General features: G+C 48.7%; 1 protein-coding gene across 9 annotated transcripts in view; it reads left to right on the top strand.

Annotated features, from left to right (window-relative positions):
• The window catches only part of LOC140911914 (class I histocompatibility antigen, F10 alpha chain-like), a 93,248-nt gene that overhangs the window by 33,043 nt on the left and 35,002 nt on the right, over positions 1-25,203 (top strand). For 5 of the 9 annotated variants that reach the window (XM_073346071.1, XM_073346069.1, XM_073346066.1 and 2 more), the window contains exons 3-6: positions 9,872-10,147; positions 12,005-12,280; positions 16,697-16,798; positions 17,209-17,241. In XM_073346071.1, the coding sequence (XP_073202172.1) occupies positions 9,872-10,147; positions 12,005-12,280; positions 16,697-16,798; positions 17,209-17,241 (687 nt within the window). The other 4 variants (XM_073346072.1, XM_073346070.1, XM_073346073.1 and 1 more) reach the window with 4 other exon arrangements.

Here is a 25,203-nt window from a genome sequence, read left to right as displayed (position 1 = left end):
CATAAGTTCTCCTCTTTCTTCTTCTGGAGGTCACATGCTGCCAATATTCTTCCCCGTTCTGTGCTGCCCTCTCTGATTCTTCAGCATGCTGTGCCTCCAAAACCAAACTCTGACAGCTATACAGAAATTCTTCATTTTCTCTGATGCAACACAGCGTTGATACGTGGTTCTCTAGTCCTTTAACCTTTTCTTCCAATATGGAGACCAGCTTGCACTTTGTACAGACGAAGTCGCTTCTGTCCTCTGGGAGAAGACAAACGTGGCACATCCTGTGCAGGTCACAACAGCTGATTGCTTGCTATCCATGTCTTCCTTCTAAGAGCCTCCTCAGATGTTGTATGTACTGCTTACAGGAGCCTGAAAGGCAAAAACACCCTGTGCAGCACGCCTCCCCCCACCCCCACAATATTGTCTCTGAGGATCCCAAACCGAACCGCGTATTTCTCTCAGCGTGGCCTTGATAGACATGGTCTGGGAAGAACGGGCAGCCCCAGGAGACACTGAGAGACGGAGCAAGGTGGCTAAGAGATGGTACAGCATGCACCAGTCCCGAATCAGAGTTTATTTCCCTTCCTAAGGTCGATGTAGCAGGGACGTGCCTAGCTAAGGACACAGCAATGCCTTCAGAGGCAGATTTCAATCTAAGATCCCCTCCCAGACAGGAGGATGGGCACAACACTGTGAGGCAGCCTCTGAAACCATGAGAGCTCCCGCTACGTCCCTTGCTCTGCCCAGCAGGACTGACCGGCCTGTATGAATCTGTCCCTCTCAAATATAGGAAAAATTTTGATCTGGGGGCCTCTCAGAACGATTTCCCTGGTAGCATCCGTCACTTCTGACTCCCATCTGGAAGCCTTTTGGTCCTCAGCCAGAGCCAGGAGCTGCAATGCCGTTGCCTGTCAGAATATGCAGCTGTATGCCTGGAAGGCAGCTGGCCAGGCAGCAGTGACCTTAGCATCATCCATGTGTTCAGGAGGGGAAATTATCTGGGGCATCAGTGTGTAAGGTGGCGGCCAACTCCTCAGGCAAATCAAAGATGTCCATTGCTCCTGCCAAAGCACGCAGGGGGGGATATAGATCCTGTTCCAAACCCCAGTCATCTTTCCCAGGCTTCCAGGATGTAAATAGTTAGTTGGACTCTCATAGCTCCTGGGCATGCCTCAGTCTCCGGGCTTCAGACCCAGGGCCTCCTGCGGCAAGTCCATGCCTTTGAGCAACCTACACTCTAGCTGTCTAAAGTGCATGGATGAGACTCCTCTTGCGGATCGCTGTGAGCTCTACCACCAGTTCAGTCCACATGTGAAACAGGACAGGGAGGCCAGGCTGAAGTCCCTCCTGATGAAAGCGGCACTCAAACCTTCTTCGGAGCCGAGCCAGTCAAACTTGGCACCGTGTACCTCAGTGTTGGTACAAAGAGCTGCTGCAGAGAGAGTCCATATGGGACTCTCGGCACCGTTCCCCAAGCCCAGGGCCGAAGAAGCAGCTGTCTGAGAGGTTCCTCATCTCTAAGAATGGACAAGCATGGGGAGTGCAGCCTGCATCTAGCCACTCCTCTGCCCCTCCTCCGCAGATGATAACGTCGACTCCGCCCTGTTCACAGGCTCTGTGAATCCAACCAGCTGCTGGCACCAGAGGGACCGCGAGGCACCAGCAGGGTCACAGTACCATCCATCCCAGAGGCGTTTGTTGTGGCCAGGGACTTGCTGGCACTTCCAGTACAGCAGTTGGTGCCAGCAGTGGGGCAAGCAGAAGGGAGCATGTTGCCCTGAGCTCCTGTTTGGTACCAGGCCCTTGCTCTCTGCTTATGTCAAAGCAGGCTTCCCCATCTTGGCGCCGATCCCTGGATCCTCAGCACCATCCCAGGGAGCCGACGGGTACCACACCCCCCTCGTCCCCACAAGATGACTCATCATCCAAGTTGGAGTTTGAATCTTGCATCCAGCCAAGGGACTGGTACCCGCATCTCACCAATCAGCCCTATGCAATGGTGGATCCCGGTGCAGGGGTTCCTCTGAGCTCCTGGTCCAGTGAGCAATGGTCCATGCAGCTACAATGGCCTTTTTGGAACCGGTGGGGTTTTCCTCTGCTGCCTAGGGGCTCCTACTCAGTGGTGTCTGAGAGAAGGATTCCTCTGTCACACCGAACAGCAGCTGATCCGGACTACGATATTGAGCTAGGTATTGACTCTCAGGACTTGGAGCTACAGGATCTGGTTGCTGGAGAAGGAAGGTCCCATGTTGCTGCAGGCTGCCTCCTCCTCCTGCCCCCCCCCCCCAAAGAATCATAGAATATAAGGGTTGGAAGGGACCTCAGGAGGTCATCTAGTCCAACCCCATGCTCAAAGCAGGACCAATCCCAACTAAATCATCTCAGCCAGGGCTTTGTCAAGCCTGACCTTAAAAACTTCTAGAGGCAGGGATAGGTGTTTTGCCTCCCCATGACGACTTCAAGGCTCACCAGGAGTTACTGAAGAAGGTGACCTCGAACTTAGGGCTGGAAGTGGGGGTAGTTAAAAAGTCCTCCAATAGCCTGGTCAACATCTGGGCTGCAGTGACCCTTTTGAAGGTAGCTCTGCCTCTCAATGAGACCATCATGGGTCCAGTTAAAACCCTGTGGCAGACCCCTTCCTCACTGTCCCCCAAGTCAAAGAAGGCAGATAGGAAGTACTATGTCTCCGCCAAAGGGTAGGAGTACGTATGTTCCCATCCCCCTCCCGGATCCTTGGTGGCCTCGGCAGCCAATGAGAGGGAAAGGCCAGGACTGTAAGGGGCAACGCTCAAGTCAAAAGACTCAAAAAAGCAAGACCTTTTTGGTAGGAAAATCTATTTTACCAGTGGTTACAGCTCCACAGTTCCAGCCAACAGGCACTGCTTTGCAGATATGACTTTCACTCCATGTTGAAATGTAAAGACTCGCTTCCCCAAGAGTCCAGGCAGGAGATTGTTGCTCTGCTGGAAGGGAAGACTGTGGCCAGGGCCACACCCTTGATGCAGCGAATGCGACAGCTGGGGTTATGGATCAGCAGTGCCCATGCAAAGGGGCCCCTGGCTTCAGTCCTCTGGCCTACAGGCAAAGGTCCAGCAGTCTCTTCAAGACCTTCCATTTGAAAGGACTTCGCTCTTCTCAGAGCAAACAGCAAACTGCACAGCCCGAAAGGTGCCAGAACCTCCCTCAAGTCCTTGAATCTCCATGCCCCGGTGCCTTCGAGGAAATATTTCAAGCCCCAACAGCCTGCCCTCTTCCCAGGCCCACTGCCTTGTCAGGACCTGTTCAAAAAAGTTACAGGTGCAGACAGCCGCCCCCATCTGCCTCAGCCTTGCTGCCTGGGCCTTAAGGACACTCAGGGGGCTCCAAGCAGAACTTTTGCCGGGGCGCCCGAGGGCATTACACCGGTCCCCATACCAGATCCTGCCCCCTTTTTGTTTTTGGACCATCTCTCCTGCTTCCATAATAATGGCAGCCTTCCTGAGATCTCAATGACTGGCTGGTCAATGGCCAGTCCAAGTCCCAGGTGAAAACCAGCATCCACCTCGTCCAAGTAAGCTTTCGAGCACTTGGCCTGCTGATAAACGAGCAGAAGCCAACACACATCCCAGTTCAGAGGATAGAGTTTATCGGAGCAGTGCTCGATTCTACCCAGGCCAGGGCCTTCATCCCAGAAGCCCATTTCCAGTCAGTGTCGTCACAGGTCAAGGCCCGCTCAGGCTGTTGGGTCACAAGGCCTTGTACGTATACGTGGTGCAGTATGCGAGGTTGCATCTCAGACCCCTTCAGGCTTGGCTGGCCTCAGTGTACCAGCCAGATGGCCATCATTTGGACTCGGTGCTCACGGTGCCTACCCATCTCGGGCACTTCAGGACACAAGGTCAGTGTCCCAGCAGGAACTCTTGCTATGGATAAACATCAGAGAGCTCAGAACAGGAAATGTCAGCAGTTCTGCTGTCTGTGTGACTGCAACCTAGGCTCACTTCCGGATGCCTTCTAAGGGTATGTCTACACTACGAAATTAGGTCAAATTCATAGAAGTCGGTTTTTTAGAAATCGTTTTTATATAGTCGATTGTGTGTGTCCCCACACAAAATGCTCTAAGTGCATTAACTTGGCAGAGTGCTTCCACAGTACCGAGGCTAGCGTCGACTTCCGGAGTGTTGCACTGTGGGTAGCTATCCCACAGTTCCCGTAGTCTCCACTGCCCATTGGAATTCTGGGTTGAGATCCCAATGCCTGATGGGGCAAAAAACATTGTCGCGGGTGGTTCTGGGTACATGTCGTCAGGCCCTCCCTCCCTCTGTGAAATCAATGGCAGACAATCGTTTCGCACCTTTTATCTTGAGTTACCTGTGCAGATGCCATGCCACGGCAAGCATGGAGCCCGCTCAGCTCACTGTCAACCGTATGTCTCCTGGGTGCTAGCAGATGCAATTCAGTACTGCTACACAGCAGCAGCAACCCATTGTCTTGTGGCAGGAGATGGTGCAAAAGGCCTGAAAACCATCCTCATCATGTCCGAGGTGCTCCTGGCCGCCTCGGTAAGGTTGGTCAGGAGCGCCTGGGCACACATGAGTGCAGGGACTAAATTAGGAGTGACTCGACCAGGTCATTCTCTTTAGTACTGCAGGCAGTCCTATTGTACCATCTTATGGTGAGCAGGCAGGAGATGAGGATGGCTTGCAGTCCTACTGCACTGTCTGCTGCCAGCCAAAGATGTAAAAGATAGATGGAGTGGATCAAAACAAGAAATAGACCAGATTTGTTTTGTATTCATTTGCTCCCCCATCCCTCTGTGAAATCAACGGCTGACAATCGTTTTGGTGAAGTCTGTCAGGGGCACCTTGAAAACTTTAATGGAGATTGTCCTGCCTGAAATACCAGAGGGAGGGATAGCTTAGTGGGTTGAGCATTGGCCTGCTAAACCTAGGGTTTTGAGTTCAATCCTTGAGGGGGCCATTCTGTGTGACAGTTCTTTTGTTTCTCCTTGATGTAAAGCCACCCCCTTTGTTGATTTTAATTCCGTGTAAGACAACCCTGTAAGCCCTGTCGTCAGTCGCCCCTCCCTCCGTCAGAGCAATGGCAGACAATTGTTCCGCGCCTTTTTTCTGTGCAGACGCCATACCACGGCAAGTGTGGAGCCCGCTCAGATCACTTTGGCAATTAGGAGCACATTAAACACCACGCGCATTATCCAGCAGTATATGGAGCACCAGAACCTGGCAAAGCGAAACCGGGCGAGTAGGCAATGTCACCACGGTGACGAGAGTGATGAGGACATGGACACAGACTTCTCTCAAAGCACGGGCCCTGCCAATGCGGGCATTATGGTGCTAATGGGGCAGGTTCATGCAGTGGAATGCCAGTTCTGGGCCCGGGAAACAAGCACAGACTGGTGGGACCGCACAGTGTTGCAGGTCTGGGACAATTCCCAGTGGTTGCGAAACTTTCGCATGAGTAAGGGCACTTTCATGGAACTTTGGGACTTGCTTTCCCCTGCCCTGAAGCGCATGAATACCAAGATGAGAGCAGCCCTCACAGTTGAGAAGCGAGTGGCAATAGCCCTGTGGAAGCTTGCAACGCCAGACAGCTACCGGTCAGTTGGGAATCAGTTTGGAGTGGGCAAATCTACTATGGGGGCTGCTGTGATGCAAGTAGCCCATGCAATCAAAGATCTGCTGATATCAAGGGTAGTGACCCTGGGAAATGTGCAGGTCATAGTGGATGGCTTTGCTTGCAATGGGATTCCCTAACTGTGGTGGGGCCATAGACGGAACCCATATCCCTATCTTGGCACCGGAGCACCAAGCCAGCGGGTACGTAAACCACAAGGTGTACTTTTCAATAGTGCTGCAAGCACTGGTGGATCACAAGGGACATTTCACCAACATCAATGTGGGATGGCCGGGAAAGGTACATGACGCTCGCATCTTCAGGAACTCTGGTCTGTTTCAAAAGCTGCAGGAAGGGATTTTATTCCCAGACCAGAAAATAACCATTGGGGATGTTGAAATGCCTTTAGTTATCCTTTGGGGACCTAGCCTATCCCTTAATGCCGTGGCTCATAAAGCCATACAGAGGCAGCCTGGACAGTAGTCAGGAGCTGTTCAACTATAGGCTGAGCAAGTGCAGAATGGTGGTAGAATGTGCATTTGGACATTTAAAAGCGTGCTGGCGCAGTTTACTGATTCGTTTAGACCTCAGCGAAACCAATATTTCCCCTGTTATTACTGCTTGCTGTGCACTCCACGATATCTGTGAGAGTAAGGGGGAGACTTTGTGGGGGGGGAGAGGTTGAGGCAAATCACCTGGCCGCTGGTTATGTGGAGCCAGACACCAGGGTGGTTAGAAGAGCACAGGAGGGCACGGTGCGCATCAGAGAAGCTTTGAAAACCAGTTTCATGAGTGGCCAGGCTACGGTGTGAAAGTTCTGTTTGTTTCTCCTTGATGAAACCCCCCGCCCCTTGGTTCACTCTACTTTCCTGTAAGCTAACCACCCTCCCCTCCTCCCTTCGATCACCACTTGCAGAGGCAATAAAGTCATTGTTGCTTCACATTATGCATTCTTTATTAATTCATCACACAAATAGGGGGATAACTGCCAAGGTAGTCCGGGAGGGGTGGTGGAGGAGGGAAGGACAAGGCCACACAGCACTTTAAAAGCTTAAAACTAAAGGAATTGGCGGATGTGATTGCAGAGCCATTGGCCATTATCTTTGAAAACTCATGGCGATCGGGGGAAGTCCCGGAAGATTGGAAAAAGGCTAATGTAGTGCCCATCTTTAAAAAAGGGAAGAAGGATGATCCTGGGAACTTCAGGCCAGTCAGCCTCACGTCAGTCCCCGGAAAAATCATGGAGCATGTCCTCAAGGAATCAATTCTGAAGCACTTAGACGAGAGGAAAGTGATCAGGAACAGTCAGCATGGATTCACCAAGGGAAAGTCATGCCTGACTAATCTAATTGCCTTCTATGATGAGATAACTGGTTCTGTGGATGAAGGGAAAGCAGTGGACGTGTTATTCCTCAACTTTAGCAAAGCTTTTGACACGGTCTCCCACAGTATTCTTGCCAGCAAGTTAACGTAGTATGGGCTGGATGAATGGACTATAAGGTGGATAGAAAGCTGGCTAGATTGTCGGGCTCAACGGGTAGTGATCAATGGCTCCGTGTCTAGTTGACAGCCGGTATCAAGAGGAGTGCCCCAAGGGTCGGTCCTGGGGCCGGTTTTGTTCAATATCTTCATAAATGATCTGGAGGATGGTGTGGATTGCACCCTCAGCAAGTTTGCAGATGACACAGGCTTGATCCAGGACATTTGCAGAGCAGCGACCTGGGCATCAGTACATACTTTTTCTTCCAACTATGCCATCACCCAGCAAGTTAGAGATGACACTGGGGTTGGTTGGGCAGTGTTGTAATCCACGTGTCCATGAACCTCTTACGGTACTGCTTGGGAGTCTCTGAACGTGGAATGGACGTGTGCAAGCATTTGAAGAAGAAAAATGGTTACTAACCTTTCTGTAACTGTTGTTCTTTGAGAAGTGTTGCACACATCCATTCCCCGAGCCACCCTCCTACCCCTCTGTTGGAGTTGCTGGCAAGAAGGAACGGAGACGGTGCGGGGTCAACCAGTCTCCTTATACCACAACATGAATACGCCGCACTAGAGGGCTCTAGAGCAAGCCTGAGGGGTATCACCGAGGGAAAAATTTGTGGCGACTGTGTGCAGGGCACACACCTAGCGTGGAATGGACATGTGCAACACATCTCCAAGAACAACCGTTGCAGGTGTTTGTCCAGCTCTGGGGCATAGTTCAGGGACACAGCTTAGTCGGCTTGGCTCTCACCTACGGCTGTGACACCAAATTGTATTTTAATCCCCTGACCTACATTTTTCCAGAAGAGATTAGTGATTTTTGGGTGTCTGAGATTGAGGCCGGGTGCTCCCACTTTCTGATCAGGCCCCTTTAAAAGGGCTCAGGTGGGCACCCAAAATCACTAGTCATTGCTGAAAATCTAGGCATTTATCTCGATGTATCTAATGCAGGGCGGGGGAGAGGTGAAAATATTTGGGACCCTGTGTCAGGGTTCCCTCCTTACTCTGAACTCTAGGGTACAGATGTGTGGACCCGCATGAAAGACCCCCTAAGCTTATTTTTACCAGTTTAGGTTAAAAATTTTCCCAAGGCACAAATTCTGCCTTGTTCTTGAACAGTATGCTGCCACCACCAAGTGATTTAGACAAGAACAGGGAAAGGACCACTTGGAGTCCTATTCCCACAAGCCCTACTCTGCCTTTCCTGGGGAAGGCTTGATAATAATATCCTCACCAATTGTTACAGGTGAACACAGACGCAAACCCTTGGATCTTAAGAACAATGAAAAATCAATCAGGTTCTTAAAGAAGAATTTTATTTAAAGAAAAGGTAAAAGAGTCCCCTCTGTAAAACCAGGATGGTAAATACCTTACAGGGTAATCAGATTCAAAACATAGAGAATTGCTCTTGGCAAAACCTTAAATTCCAAAAAGACACAAAAATAGGACTACACATTCCCTCCAGCACAGTGAATTTCACAAACCAAAAAAAAAAAGAAAATCTAACGCATTTTCTAGCTAGATTACTTACTAACGCTATAGGAGTTGAATTGCTTGTTTCCTTGATCGGTCCCCGGGCAGAGGCATCACACAGACAGACAAACCCCCTCCCCCCCCCCCCCCATGGTCATTTCTTGGTCAGGTGCCAGACAGGTTACCCGAGCTTCTTAACCCTTTACAGATAAGAGGATTTTATAGTACTGTATCAGAGCGTCTTAACCCCTTCCCTTTATGACACCCTGTGTGGGTTATTTTTGTGCCCCCACATTCTGCCCTGTTTGCCAAGCGAGGGGTCTGATCCGTTCCCCACACATTTCAGTCTTCCTCGTGATCCCCACAGTGATCTCTATTCACCATAGCCTCCCTCCCTCTCCCCTAAATTCTTCTGCCTGTTCCCATCCCCCCCTCACCCCCCAGTCTCCCTCCCTGCCTCCTATCAGCCTAGGGGTGGCTGTATTAACTGAGTCTGATCTTGGCTGTGTGTGAGATGGGGGCCGTTGTGAAGATTAGTCTGGCTGTAGGAAAATGTTGGCCAGCTGAACTAAAGGCCGTCAGTGGCCTGATCCTTACAGAGAATCACCTGGGGACAGTAGCCGTGTGAAAAAGAGGCCAAGCATCCGAAGTTGGTGCTTTGCCATTCCTAGATTGAGCTGGGGGCACGGGGAAGAGGGGGCAGGGAAACAGAGGAATCCTGGGGATTCTGTGAGGTCCTTAAACCAGAGCAGAGGTTAGTGTCGGGGACAGACCTCCTGTACCCTCTCCCCACAGGGACATGGGGGTACTGTGAATGGAGGAGGTGCGGGACCAAGTGACCCTGAGGACCCTGCAAAATGAATAAAACCAGAGCAGAAGAGAGTGGGGTATAGACCCTCTGCACTCTCTCTCTTCTGCTCTCTGAGCATCCCCCCAGTTCTGGTAGGGAGGGTCATTTTAGGAAAGAGAGAGAGTGCAGAGGGATAGACCCCTGCAAAATCCGGAGTACTCCCTTTGGGGTTGTGCCACACTGCACCCCCTGCAGGGAACATACAAGAACAAGCAGCAATGAGGTACTCCTTGAAGGTTGTGAGCTCTCTGCAGTGTGTGGCGGGGGGGAGCGCCCCCTGCGGTTTGGGTTCCCTCCTAAAAGGAACTGGGAGGGTGTAGGACCCAACAGCATAAGTGGGAACCCCATTTCTCAGGAGACGGAAGGCCCAATAGCAAGGGGAGGACCCACTGGGCTACCTACAGTTGGGTCTTGGTGAGATTTTCAGAGAGAGGCTGCTGCTGACCCTCAGCTGTGTTTCAGGGTTTCACATTATCCAGACGATATACGGCTGTGATCTCCGGGAAGACAACGTCATTCAGGGGTTTTACCAGGATTCATATGACGGACGAGACTTTCTTACCTTCGATAAGGAGACCATGACTTGGGTAGCAGCAGATATTGGGGCTCAGATCACCAAGAAGAGATGGGATGTTGAAATAGGTGACAACCAGCGGTGGAAACGGTACCTGGAGGAGGAATGTATTCCCTGGCTAAGGAGTTCTCTAGAGTATGGGAAGGAGACTCTGCAGAGGAAAGGTAAGATGGGGGACAAGTCCCACCCAGGAGGTCACTACAAGTTACATCTCCATTCCCCAGCTCCAGTTCCAAAATGGAGCAAGGGGTGGGGGGCAGTTGAGCTAACCTGGCCCCAGGGATGGGTGGGGAAACAACCCCTTCCCCCGCTCCCAGCTCTGCTGGAAAAAAAGATAAGAAATTGAAAATGTTAAAAGCAGCTCACTGTAGAGAAGCTGACCAAATGAGCCCAAATTTACAGCACAATTTCTACCTCCTCCCCTGGTGTGACACAGTAGTTATCAAGGCAATATGCCTGTGTGTGTGCATTTTAGAGCACTTTGATTAATTATGGAAAAGCCACCACTTCTATGTACACCAGCTTCATTCACCATGCAATTCTTCCTCATTCACTATCTATACCATCATTGTTACCCCCAGCCCCTGTGTTCCACCAATGACGGTAGCTTTGTTCTTATTGCCTCTTTGTCCAAACTTCTCCCACAGTCATCTATGTGCTTTCTTTTATGCTATCCCCTACATGTGGAATTGCCCTCCCCATACTAATGTGGAAGAAGGGTCCCCTTGTCCTTAAAGTTTTCCCTCTCAAGACCTACCTTTGCTGCAACACTTCCATACTTATTACTTGTTCTTTTATTACTTGTTAATTTTATGCAAATTAGTTAGCATCATTACACACCCTAATCTTTCCCTTCCCAAACAGTTTGCATTTGCTGTTCAAGGTTACTTGAAATTTGTACCCGTTTTTTTTCAACATACTAGTTGCTTATTTCTCTCACAAACCTCAGCAGAACATCATCTTGTCCTTTGCTATCTTTACAAATGCCAAGAAGTAAAAGCCATACACAGCAGTGTAATGTATATTTCAGTGCCAAGGGGCTGGGAAACTGATTGTTCAACATAAGGGTAAATCCTTTTGAAATCCATAATATTGGGGTAAACAGATTTGGTAACAACCTACAAGAAATTAGCCAATTAATATTAGCTAGTTTGAGGGCAATTTAGCACTGTCACTTTTGTTTAATGGGCCCTTTCCATCTCTAATTGGTCAGTTTATCCAACCCATTTTTTTGCTTCTTGGCCAGGGCAAGATTCTTCTCTCTTTCAAATCCAGGGACTGAGAGGAGATGGGCACAAACCTAGCACATGATTGACATCTGTAACTAGAGCTTAGTGAAGCCTTTCAAGGTACTTGTGTCACTGTGGTTGGGAGCAGAGGCCAGGTCAGGGACCTGGATTCAGGATTCACTGTTGCTGATGCTGTGAATTCGGCACAGGAATCCACTAACATGGTGATTTCTCTCACATCAGAGGGATTCCATCTCATGGAATCATAGAATCATAGAATATCAGGGTTGGAAGGGACCTCAGGAGGTCATCTAGTCCAACCCCCTGCTCAAAAGCAGGACCCATCCCCAATTAAATCATCCCAGCCAAGGCTTTGTCAAGCCTGACCTTAAAAACTTCTAAGGGAGGAGATTCCACCACCTCCCTAGGCAATGCATTCCAGTGTTTCACCACCCTCCTAGTGAAAAAGTTTTTCCTAATAGGGTGGTGAAACACTGGAATGCGTTGCCTAGGGAGGTGGTGGAATCTCCTCCCTTAGAAGTTTTTAAGGTCAGGCTTGACAAAGCCTTGGCTGGGATGATTTAATTGGGGATGGGTCCTGCTTTTGAGCAGGGGGTTGGACTAGATGACCTCCTGAGGTCCCTTCCAACCCTGATATTCTATGATTCTATGGACTCTCATCCTCTCCCACTGTTGGGGTCTCAGAATTTCATGCTGTAAAGCTCCAGCAAAGGCTGCCTGGTTTAGAGCTTGAAAACAACTACAGTAACTTCAATTTTGTCTTTTTCCCAGTGCGCCCAACAGCTAGAGTGAGCGACCGGTCATCTCATGATGGCCTCACCACCCTCTCCTGTACAGTCAGAGGGTTCTACCCCCGGGACATCACCGTGACCTGGCTGAAAAATGGGGAGACCAGACAGCAAGAGACCTACTCTGAAGGCATCCTACCCAGTGGGGACGGGACTTACCAGACCTGGGTGAAAATGGAGATTGATCCCAAGATCAAAGCCCGTTATTCATGTCACGTGGAGCATGAAAGCCTGTTAGAGCCACTCTCTGTCTCCTGGGGTAAGGAGTTTGTGTGTTTGTCTGTTTTCCGAGTGGGAGAGGGGGAATCCATTATTCTCAAACCCAGAAAAATTCTCATTCGAATTTATAGGCTGAAGCTGGAATTTCCTCAGGGTCTGTGAGGCCCTGTCCTCTTTGGCCCTATCCCTCTGCAGTCAAGTTCTTGTGCTAGAGTTGGGACCCACAGTGCCTGGGGCTCATGTCTTGCTCTCCAGTTTGCTGCCTCTGGGTCTATTTGATACATCATGATAAATCATGGAGCAGGTCCTCAAAGAATCAATCCTGAAGCACTTACATGAGAGGAAAGTGATCAGGAACAGTCAGCATGGATTCACCAAGGGAAGGTCATGCCTGACTAATCTAATCGCCTTCTATGATGAGATTACTGGTTCTGTGGATGAAGGGAAAGCAGTGGATGTATTGTTTCTTGACTTTAGCAAAGCTTTTGACACGGTCTCCCACAGTATTCTTGTCAGCAAGTTAAGGAAGTATGGGCTGGATGAATGCACTATAAGGTGGGTAGAAAGCTGGCTAGATTGTCGGGCTCAACGGGTAGTGATCAATGGCTCCATGTCTAGCTGGCAGCCGGTATCAAGTGGAGTGCCCCAAGGGTCGGTCCTGGGGCCGGTTTTGTTCAATATCTTCATAAATGATCTGGAGGATGGTGTGGATTGCACTCTCAGCAAATTTGCGGATGATACTAAACTAGGAGGAGTGGTAGATACGCTGGAGGGCAGGGGTAGGATACAGAGGGACCTAGACAAATTAGAGAATTGGGCCAAAAGAAATCTGATGAGGTTCAACAAGGACAAGTGCAGGGTCCTGCACTTAGGACGGAAGAACCCAATGCACCGCTACAGACTAGGGACCGAATGGCTAGGCAGCAGTTCTGCGGAAAAGGACCTAGGGGTGACAGTGGACGAGAAGCTGGATATGAGTCAGCAGTGTGCCCTTGTTGCCAAGAAGGCCAATGGCATTTTGGGATGTATAAGTAGGGGCATAGCCAGCAGATCGAGGGACGTGATCGTCCCCCTCTATTCGACATTGGTGAGGCCTCATCTGGAGTACTGTGTCCAGTTTTGGGCCCCACACTACAAGAAGGATGTGGATAAATTGGAGAGAGTCCAGCGAAGAGCAACAAAAATGATTAGGGGTCTGGAACACATGACTTATGAGGAGAGGCTGTGGGAACTGGGATTGTTTAGTCTGCGGAAGAGAAGAATGAGGGGGGATTTGATAGCTGCTTTCAACTACCTGAGAGGTGGTTCCGGAGAGGCTGGTTTTAGACTATTCTCAGTGGTAGAAGAGGACAGGACAAGGAGTAATGGTCTCAACTTGCAGTGGGGGAGGTTTAGGTTGGATATTAGGAAAAACTTTTTCACTAAGAGGGTGGTGAAACACTGGAATGCGTTTCCTAGGGAGATGGTAGAATCTCCTTCCTTAGAAGTTTTTAAGGTCAGGCTTGACAAAGCCCTGGCTGGGATGATTTAATTGGGGATTGGTCCTGCTTCGAGCAGGGGTTTGGACTAGATGATCTCCTGAGGTCCCTTCCAACCCTGATATTCTATGATCTCAGCAAATACACTGTCTCTGAAGGGAGAAGATTAACAAGTGGACACTAATGCCTGAAGGGACCATTCTAATCATCTGATCTGAGCTCCTGCATAGCCCAGGGAAGCGGGAAATCACACCAGGGACCCTAGCATCCAGTTTGGTCATCTGTGGGCAAACAAGATCTGATCCTTCAGAAAGAGATTGCCTATTCCAGATGTAAAGTCTCCAAGGGATGGAGAATTTACCACATCCTAGGGGAAGCTCAAATCTGCCCCTTATTTCCAAACAGAATTGGTCTTGCTTTAGCTTGCAGCCAGGGCTCAACTTCAGGCACTCATGGTCCTGCCATGAGTGCAGGGGACTGGACTAGATGACCTCTCAAGGTCCCTTCCAGACCTATGATTCAGCAGGTTCTCAGAAACATAGCTCTACGTGCCCTTCATTCTTGCCCATGTGGCCAGAGAGAGATGTTTAATGGTAGGAGCAGCTTGTTTCTGTGTGCAGTGATGCTGGAAGAGAGGGTATGGCCTTGGAATGGAGCAAGAAGGCAGATTAGAGCCCTGCATCAGTGGGGAGAGTCATAGAATCATAGAATATCAGGGTTGGAAGGGACCCCTGTAGGTCATCTAGTCCAACCCCCTGCTCGAAGCAGGACCAATTCCCAGTTAAATCATCCCAGCCAGGGCTTTGTCAAGCCTGACCTTAAAAACCTCTAAGGAAGGAGATTCTACCACCTCCCTAGGTAACGCATTCCAGTGTTTCACCACCCTCTTAGTGAAAAAGTTTCTCCTAATATCCAATCTAAACCTCCCCCACTGCAACTTGAGACCATTACTCCTCGTTCTGTCATCTGCTACCCCTGAGAACAGTCTAGATCCATCCTCTTTGGAACCCCCTTTCAGGAAGTTGAAAGCAGCTATCAAATCCCCCCTCATTCTTCTCTTCTGCAGGCTAAACAATCCCAGCTCCCTCAGCCTCTCCTCATAAGTCATGTGTTCTAGACCCCTAATCATTTTTGTTGCCCTTCGCTGGACTCTCTCCAATTTATCCACATCCTTCTTGTAGTGTGGGGCCCAAAACTGGACACAGTACTCCAGATGAGGCCTCACCAATGTCGAATAGAGGGGAACGATCACGTCCCTTGATCTTCTGGCTATGCCCCTACTTATACATCCCAAAATGCCATTGGCCTTCTTGGCAACAAGGGCACACTGCTGACTCATATCCAGCTTCTCGTCCACTGTCACCCCTAGGTCCTTTTCCGCAGAACTGCTGCCTAGCCGTTCGGTCCCTAGTCTGTAGCGGTGCATTGGATTCTTCCATCCTAAGTGCAGGACCCTGCACTTATCCTTATTGAACCTCATCAGATTTCTTTTGGCCCAATCCTCCAATTTGTCTAGGTCCTTCTGTATCCTATCCCTGCCCTCCAGCGTATTTACCACTCCTCCCAGTTTAGTATCATCTGCAAATTTGCTGAGAGTGCAATCCACACCATCCTCCAGATCATTTATGAAGATATTGAACAAAACCGGCCCCAGGACCGACCCTTGGGGCACTCCACTTGATACCGGCTGCCAGCTAGACATGGAGCCATTGATCACTACCCGTTGAGCCCGACAATCTAGCCAGCTTTCTACCCACCTTATAGTGCATTCATCCAGCCCATACTTCCTTAACTTGCTGACAAGAATACTGTGGGAGACCGTGTCAAAAGCTTTGCTAAAGTCAAGAAACAATACATCCACTGCTTTCCCTTCATCCACAGAACCAGTAATCTCATCATAGAAGGCGATTAGATTAGTCAGGCATGACCTTCCCTTGGTGAATCCATGCTGGCTGTTCCTGATCACTTTCCTATGTCCCTAGTACAAAAAAGTCGAGGAAGAATTTTTTTACCCATGGAGCTGCCTTCCAGCCATCTTTTTGCTTGGTTAATTGTGATGTGGAAAAATGCAGCATTTGGAAGTGCAAACAATTTCTGAGCGGGCAGCCTGCACTGGGACTCTCGTCAGCAGATGGTTTCACATCACAATGCTGCTACCACGTCCCCTGCCAATTTTTGTGTCATAAACCACATTTCCTTATTCTCTTAGAAATATTTTTCTTTTTGCTGTTTTATTATGTGGCTCTTTCAGACAACAGGAGAAGCTGATTAGTGAAACTGAAAGTGTATACAGAACTCGGGGTTCAAAAGGTTTATATAAACAAAGAACAGTATTAAAATATCTCTATCATCCCCTCTTCACTTCCTGCCCCCCTCAAAAAACATGTGTCTGTAACTCCATTCTTGGCAGGGAAATCCAGAGCTTTGAGGTCAGTTTCCAGTTTGTCTCCAGACTCCCACAATGGGACTGTTCCATTAGTCATGGAAGTCAGCGTGGTCAAAGGGGGTTAGGGGCTGGGAATCAGGACTCCTGGGTTCTGGGAGGTAAGTGGAGGCTAGTGGGTTAGAGCAGGAGGTCTGGGAGCCAGGACACCTGGGGTCTATTCCTGGCTCTTGCACTGCCTCACTGTGTGATCTTCAGCAAGTCTTCCCCCTTTCCCGTTTAGGGACGATACTGACATCCATGCTCTCCCACAGTTAGGTTTATGAGGATTGGTTAATGTTGTAAAAGTCTTCTAGTTTAAGTGCTACATATGTATTATGATTTGAAGGGGTAGAGGCTGTGTCCAGGACTTTGTATGGTGGGGTGCAATGCACGGTAGGTGCATTGTGGCTGCGTGGAGCTCACTGGAAGGGGTGGAGGGTTGCAGGACTTAGCCCTAACTGGGGAGCTGACTGACGGATCCCTGCAGTGGGATGCAAGGGGGGGGCTTAGTGGGGGGGTTTCCCCATTGATCATTCTCTCCATTCCATTTCAGAACCAAATAACAATCTGATTCCCGTTGTGGCTGGAGTTATCACTGCAGTTGTCCTGATTGGTGTTATAATTGGAGTAGTCATCTGGAAAAAGAAACGCCCAGGTAAAGAGCCTGGGATGGGGGGATTCCCTGGACTTGCTGGGACCTGCACACCTGCCTAAGGGCAACAGCAGTACAGGAGTCAGTGTCAGTCCGGTGTAACTGCCCCAGTACTGTGTACTGCGGGACTGACCTAATGGTCCCCAGTGGGAGCTGCCAGACCCAGAAACTGGGTGCAGGCTACAGTTTATATGCGGTTAGGTTTTCTGAAGAGCTCAGCACCCAGTGCACCAAGGTCTTTGGAAACTGTCTCATTGTGTCTTTCTCTCCTGCCCATCATGAGCGCCTGGGACCATGAGTCCATTACTGAGCACCAGGGGGCTGTGCTGGGCCAGGGGCCCGCTGTGGACACTGATTGCAGTTGGTTCCTGCCTTGGGAGCTGCATTCACTGAAATTTGCCTTCTCTCTGCAGGGAAGAAGAGAGATGGCTACACTGTAGCTTCAGGTAAGTGACAAGAGACCCATCACCTCTTTTCAAGTGGCCATCCCTGAACAGGCATCAGTATTTGCTTGTGGATTTTAGCCTAGAGGCTCTGACAGGAGATCCTCGCTCCCACTCATAGGCCTTGTCTACAATGAGGATTTTAGGGAAATCTCCAACTATTGCTCTAGTATCATAGAATCGTAGGACTGGAAGGGACCCCAAGAGGACACCTAGTCCGGTTCCCTGCACTCATGGCAGGACTAGGTATTATCTAGACCATCCCTGACTAACCTGCTCTTAAAAACCTCCAATTAGGGAGATTCCACAACCTCTCTAGGCAATTTTATTCCAGTGCTTAACCACCCTGACAGGATTTTTTTCCTAATGTGCAACCTAAACCTCCCTTGCAGCAATTTAAGCCCATTGCTGCTTCTCCTGTCCTCAGAAGTTGATGAAAACAGTTTTTTCCCTCCTCCTTGTAACAATAGTTTTCAAGTACATAAAAGGTTATCACATCTCCCCCTCAGTCTTCTCTTCTGCAGACTAAACAAACCCAATTCTTTCAGTCTTCCCTCATAGGTCATGTTTTCTAAATCTTTAATCATTCTGTTGCTCTCCTGTGGACTTTCTCCAATTTGTCCACATCCTTCCTGGGCACAATACTCCAGTTAAGGCTTTATCAGCACAGACTAGAGAGGAAGAATTACTTCTCGTGTCTTGCTTACGACACTCCAGCTAATACATCCCAGAATGATGTTTGCTTTTTTTGCAGCAGTGTCTCACTGCTGATTCATATTTAGCTTGTGATCCACTATGACCCCTAGATCCCTTTCTGCAGTACTCCTTCCTAGGCAGTCATTTCCCAATTCTTTATGTGTGCAACTTCCAAAGTGGGGTAATTTACATTTTTCCTTATTGAATTTCATCCTATTTACTTCAGACCATTTATCCAGTTTGCCCAGATCATTTTGAATTTTCATCCCAGCCTCCAAAGCACTTGTGACCCGTCCCAGCTTGGTATCGTCTGCAAACTTTGTAAGTGTACTCTCTATGCCATTATCTAAACCATTGATGAAGACATTGAACAGAACCAGACCCAGAATTAATCCCTGAGGGACCCCACTCATTATTCCCTTCCAACATGACTGTGAACTATTGATAACTACTCTCTGGGAACGGTTTTCCAACCAGTTCTGCACCCACCTTATAGTAGCACCATCTAGGTTGTATTTCTCTAGTTTGTTAATGAGACGGTTCTGTGAGACAGTATCAAAAGCCTTACTAAAGTCAAGATATACCACATCTACCATTTCCCCCATATACACAAGGCTTGTTACCCTGTCAAAGAAAGCTACCAGGTTGGTTTGACACAATTTGTTCTTGACAAATCCATGCTGACTGTTACTTATCACCTTATTATCTTCTAGGTGTTTGCAAATTGATTGCTTAATTATTTGCCTCATTATCTTTCTGGGTACTGAAGTTAAACTGACAGGTCTGTAATTCCTGGGGTGGTCCCTAATCCCCTTTTCATAGATTGGCGCTATATTTCCCCTCTTCCAGTCCTCTCTCCCATCTTCCATGACTTTTCAGAGATATTGGCTCAGATATCTCCTCAGTCAGCTCCTTGAGTATTCTAGGATGCTTTTCATCAGGCCCTGGTGACTTGAAGACATCTAACTTGTCTAAATAATTTTTAACTCGTTCTTTCCCTATTTTAGCCTCAGAGTCTACCTCAACTTCACTGGTGTTCACTATGTTAGATGTCCAATCACTATGAAACATTTGGGTGAAAACTGAAACAAAAAAGTCATTTAGCCCTTTTCCCATTTTCACATGTTCTGTTATTGTCTTTTCTTCACCATTCACTGACGGGCCTACCCTGTCCTTGGTCTTCCTCTTGCTTTTAATGTATTTTTAGAATGTTTCTTTGTTACACTTTATGTCTCAAGCTAGTTTAATCTCGTTTTGTGCCTTGGTCTTTCTAATTTTGTCCCTACATACTTGTGTTATTTGTTTACAGTTATCTTTGGAATTTGACCTTGTCATAAATATAAAGTGAAGGGTAACCACCTTTCTGTATACAGAACTATAAAATCCCTCCTGGCCAGAAGCAAAACCCTTTCTCCTGTAAAGGGTTAAGAAGCTAAGATAACCTCGCTGGCACCTGACCAAAATGACCAATGAGGAGACAAGATACTTTCAAAGCTGGGGGGGGGGGGGAGAGAAAGGGTCTGTCTGTCTGTGTGATACTTTTGCAGGGAACAGATCAGGAATGCTCTTCAGAACTCCTGTAAAAGTTAGTAAGCAATCAAGCTAGAAATGCATTAGATTTTCTTTTGTTTAATGACTGGTAAAATAGCACATGCTGAATGGAATGTATATTCCTGCTTTTGTGTCTTTTTGTACCTTAAGGTTTTGCCTAGAGGGATTCTCTATGTTTTGAATCTCATTACCCTGTAAGGTATTTACCATCCTGATTTTACAGAGGTGATACTTTTACTTTTTCTTCGATTAGAATTCTTCTTTTAAGAACCTGATTGCTTTTTCATTGTTCTTAAGATCCAAGGGTTTGGGTCTGTGTTCACCTATGCAAATTGGTGAGGATTTTTATCAAGCCTTCCCCAGGAAAGGGGGTGTTGGGCTTGGGGGGATATTTTGGGGGAAGACGTCTCCAAGTGGGCTCTTTCCTTGTTCTTTGTTTAACACGCTTGGTGGTGGCAGCATAGGATTCAAGGACAAGGCAAAGTTTGTACCTCGGGGAAGTTTTTAACCTAAGCTGGTAAGAATAAGCTTAGGGGGTCTTTCATGCAGGTCCCCACATCTGTACCCTAGAGTTCAGAGTGGGGAAGGAACCTTGACAGACCTAGTTTCCACTTTGTGTAGGACTCTTTTTTTTTTTATTTTTAGATCATTAAAGATCTCCTGGTTAAGCCAGCATGGTCTCTTGCCATCCTTCATTTCTTTCCTGTGCAGTGGGATAGTTTGTACTTGTGGTCTTGATAATGTCTCCTTGAGAACTTTCAAACCCTCCTGAACTGTTTTTCCCCTTAGACTTGCTTCCCAGGGGGTCTTACCTACCAACTCCTTGAATTTGCTAAAGTCTGCCTTCTTGAAATCCATTATTTTATTCTGTTGTTTTCCTTCCTACCATTCTTTAGAATCATGAACTCTTATCATTTCCTAATCACTTTCACCCAAGCTGCCTTCCACTTTCAAATTCTCAACCAGTTCCTCCCTATTTGTCAAAGTCAAATCTAATGAGTCAAATGCAGAGCCATTCGCCATTATCTTTGAAAACTCATGGCGATCGGGGGAGGTCCCACATGACTGGAAAAAGGCTAATGTAGTGCCCATCTGTAAAAAAGGGAAGGAGGAAGGTCCGGGGAACTACAAGCCAGTCAGCCTCACCTCAGTCCCTGAACAAATCATGGAGCAGGTCCTCAAGGAATCAATTCTGAAGCACTTGGAGGAGAGGAAAGTGACCAGGAACAGTCTGCATGGATTCACCAAGGGCAAGTCTATGATGAGATAACTGGCTCTGTGGATGAGGGAAAAGCAGTGGACGTGTTATTCCTTGACTTTAGCACAGTTTTTGATACAGTCTCTCACAGTATTCTTGCCAGCAAGTTAAAGAAGTATGGGCAGGATGAATGGACTATAAGGTGGATAGAAAGCTGGCTAGATCATCAAGCTCAACGGATAGTGATCAATGGCTCCATGTCTAGTTGGCAGCCGGTATCAGGCAGAGTGCCCCATGTGTCGGTCCTGGGGCCGGTTTTGTTCAATATCTTCATAAATGATCTGGAGGATAGCGTGGATTGCACCCTCAGCAAGTTTGTAGATGACACTAAACTGGGAGGAGTGGTAGATATGCTGGAGGGTAGGGACAGGATCCAGAGGGACCTAGACAAATTAGAGGATTGAGCCAAAAGAAATCTGATGAGGTTCAACAAGGGCAAGAGTGGAGTCCTGAACTTAGGATGGAAGAATCCCATGCACCGCTACAGGCTGGGGACCGACTGGCTAAGTAGCAGTTCTGCAGAAAAGGACCTGGGGATTACAGTGGATGAGAAGCTGGATATGAGTCAGCAGTGTGCCCTTGTTGCCAAGAAGGCCGATGGCATATTGGGCTGCATTAGTAGGGGCGTTACCAGCAGATCAAGGGACATGATCGTTCCCCTCTATTCGACATTGGTGAGGCCTCATCTGGAGTATTGTGTCCAGTTTTGGGCCCCACACTACAAGAAGGATGTGGAAAAATTGGAAAGAGTCCAGTGGAGGGCAACAAAACTGATTAGCAAAAAGAAAAGGAGTACTTGTGGCACCTTAGAGACTAACCAATTTATTTGAGCATAAGCTTTTGTGAGCTACAGCTCACTTCATCGGATGCATACTGGATAGGTTAACAATATTGCTGGGTGGGTTGAGGGAACCATTGCTGTGGCCCTTTGTGGCATGTAGTAGTTTAGAAAGTTTAGTGTCCTTTTTCTTTTGTAGAGAAGCAAAGTGTGTGTTGTAAATGTCTTGTCTAGTTTTAGTAAAGTCCAGCCACGAGGAAGTTTGTGTGGAAGGTTGGTTTTTTATGAGAGTATCCATTTTTGAGAGCTCATTCTTTGTCTTTCCCTGTTTGCTGTAGAGGATGTTGATCAGGTGGTTCCGCAGTTTCTTTGAGAGCGTGTGGCACAAGCTGTCAGCATAGTCTGTGTGGTATGTAGATTGTAATGGATTTTTTACCTTCAGTCCTTTTGGTACGATGTCCATCTGTTTGCATTTGGAAAGGAAGATGATGTCTGTCTGTATCTGTACAAGTTTTTTCATGCAGTTGATAGATTTCCACTCCATACGGCTAAATGCAGTGCCTTGCATAATGACAGGTTTCAGAGTAACAGCCGTGTTAGTCTGTATTCGCAAAAAGAAAAGGAGTACTTGTGGCACCTTAGAGACTAACCAATTTATTTGAGCATAAGCTTTCGTGAGCTCAGTATGCATCCGATGAAGTGAGCTGTAGCTCATGAAAGCTTATGCTCAAATAAATTGGTTAGTCTCTAAGGTGCCACAAGTACTCCTTTTCTTTTTGCAAATACAGACTAACATGGCTGTTACGCTGAAAAATGATTGGGGGCTGGAGCACATGACTTATGAGGAGAGGCTGAGGGAACTGGGATTATTTAGTCTGCAGAAGAGAAGAATGAGGGGGGATTTGATAGCTGCTTTCAACTACCTGAGAGGTGGTTCCAAAGAGGATGGAGCTAGACTGTTCTCAGTGGTGGCAGATGACAGAACAAGGAGTAATGGTCTCAAGTTCAGTGGGGGAGATTTAGGTTGGATATTAGGAAAAAACTTTTTCACGAGGAGGGTGGTGAAACACTGGAATGCGTTACCTAGGGAGGTGGTGGAATCTCCTTCCTTAGAGGTTTTTAAGGTCAGGCTTGACAAAGCCCTGGCTGGGATGATTAGTTGCGGATTGGTCCTGCTTTGAGCAGGGGGTTGGACGAGATGACCTCCTGAGGTCCCTTCCAACCCTGATATTCTATGATTCTCTCCCTAGTAGCATTCTCCACCTGCTGAAAGAAAAATTGTCTCCAGTACATTCCAAGAACTTGTTGGTTAACCTGTGCCGTGCTCTGTTATTTTCCCAAGAGAGGTCTTCTTCAGTAGTGTAGAGTGACTGTAGATACATGTTCTCTAACCTTGCTCAGAGGAAGTCTAGATGGGGGTTAAAAACACCTGAACCCCATCTCCTCCATAGCTCCACCTTTGCTCTCTCTGGTGGAATTGCATCGCTTATGGGTATGGGTCCCAATTTTGCTCGTGTAGACAAGGCGATAGGAATGTGTACGGTGGTGTTAGGCTGAATTATTATCCCCCTAGAGCTGTGCTATGTGTGGCTGAGTGTGACCCCGAAAGTGTCTGACCTGCTTTTAATGTTACATTTCTTTTGACTTACCTGAAAGTTGGGTTTCAGTGCTCGTGAAATCTGGGCCTGATCCAAAGCCTGTGAAGCCAATGGGAATCTTTCCACTGACTTCAGATCAGCACCACTCTGTCTCCTCGATGACCACGAGTTCAAATACCCTCCTCAGTTGTCTCCTGTAATTAGCTTTAGGAATAGGACGAAAACTAAAACTATGGAAAATATTTACATAAATTATGGACTGTCTCGGAGGCCATCTAATGCCCGGCACCAAGAGCTGGTATAAAGTGAACAGATCTGCCGGGCCCTGCTAGGGTGTAGCCGTCCATCTCTCTCTTTACTCTCTCAGGGGTGCCCCAGGCAGGTAACTGAGGGGGTTTGAGAAGTGCCAACAAAACCTCCTCAGAGCACCACCCTTCCTCCCACAGCTGGCCCTCAGTCGTGCCTCCCTCCCTCCCTCCCTCCTCTTCCTCGTTGCTCCAGAACAACGGAAATTCACATGCAGGAACTTTGTTAATGGGGAGTTAAGGGTGCAGGTGCTCAGCCCTGCGCTGGGCTCCCTGTGTCCTGTCAGAATGGGTGTGTGTAAGCATGTAGGCGGGTGTGGCTCTCCCTCGGTGTCCGTCTCTGAGGGAGGCCACACCCTTTTGCTGACACGCTCCTGGAACAACAGTCGAAGCAAGGGGGCAGTTGGCCGTCTAAGGCGCTAACCCTCTGGCAGGGTAGATCAGGGAACAGCCTGGGGCCCAGGCAGGGGCTATCGACTTGCTCAGGCCTCCTGGCCTAAGGTGGGGAGGCTGCCAACTCTGGGGTTAGGGTGGCAGGGGAATGTGAGCCCACCCGACTCCACCGTGTCCCAGCTCAGGGCTGTAACAACGGCAGAGCGATCTGCAACTGGCTCAGCGGGGATCCAGCCACAACACACTGACCTCGTGCCAGCCAGCAATGTAGCTGGACAGCAGTCAGCTGCCCCTGGGCTACTTCCTCCCCTCCCCTCCCCCTGGATGGAGCTGAACCCCGGGTTGTCCTCCATCTCCCCGCAGTGCACACTGCCAGTGGCAATCCCAGCAGCTCCTCAGCGTCGGGCTTCTCGCAGTTCTGCTGTCCCAAGGACGCATCCAAGATACCAGGGGTCTTCCAAGGGCTCCAGCAGTGGGCTGGAAGCGTGTGACTTCCTCAGCAACTCCTGCTCAACTGAGCTGCAGGGCTCGCCTCTTATATGTCCAGTTCCCGTCCTGCCCTTCCACTTCCTGCGTGGCAGCCGAGGTCTGGCCCTCCCTTGCTCTCAGCCTCTGAGGGAGGCCACGCCCCTTTCCTACAGAGTGTTTAATTCCCAGAAGTCAAAGGTTGGCAAACCAGCATATGCAGAGGTAGAATGATGCTTCTCACACAACTCGAACTCTGCCCCAGTGGGTCTGGGAATAGGAACAGGAAGTAGAACAGCACCATGCCAAACCAAACTTGTCCTTGTCTGTGTGCCCAGCACCACCCCAAATCAGCATGCCTTTTCATACCGTCCACACTGTTCGGTGCAGCGCCATTGATTAAGGCGGGAATTGCTGTTCATTGGCAGGGGGTGAGGGTGACGTCTGTGGTCTGCGTGAGGGACCCCTCTGGGAACAGATGGAAGGGGGCAGAGTTGAGGTTGTTTGGCCTGAGTATCCTTAGCCCAGCATCTCCTACTTTGCCAGCCGTTGAATGTTGAGTGTTCCAGGCTCTCGTTCTGACGAGGCATGAAGAGCACAGAGCAGTGCTGACCCTTTGCAGTGGTGACATTTTTTGCATGGGAATAATGGAAATCCTGGGCAGCTGCCCTGTAGACTGGTCTGTGCACCAACCAGCTCACTGCTAGGGAAGAGTGAGGTGATGACTGTTCCCTTTGGATAGGAGTCCCCGTATCTACTAACTCCGCTGAAACCCTGCCTTGTGAGAGACGCTAATATCCTCTCTTCTCCTCCTCCTCTGCACAGAAAATGACCAAGGCTCTAGTGGCTCTGACCTATCTGCCAAGGGTAAGTGATGGAGGCTGTAGCCTAGGGGTTCACTGCTCTCACTGAGGCCTCTGG

Source organism: Lepidochelys kempii, chromosome 5 (assembly GCF_965140265.1).
Source record: "Lepidochelys kempii isolate rLepKem1 chromosome 5, rLepKem1.hap2, whole genome shotgun sequence".
NCBI lineage: Eukaryota > Metazoa > Chordata > Testudines > Cheloniidae > Lepidochelys > Lepidochelys kempii.
This window is presented reverse-complemented; position numbering and strand designations above follow the sequence as displayed.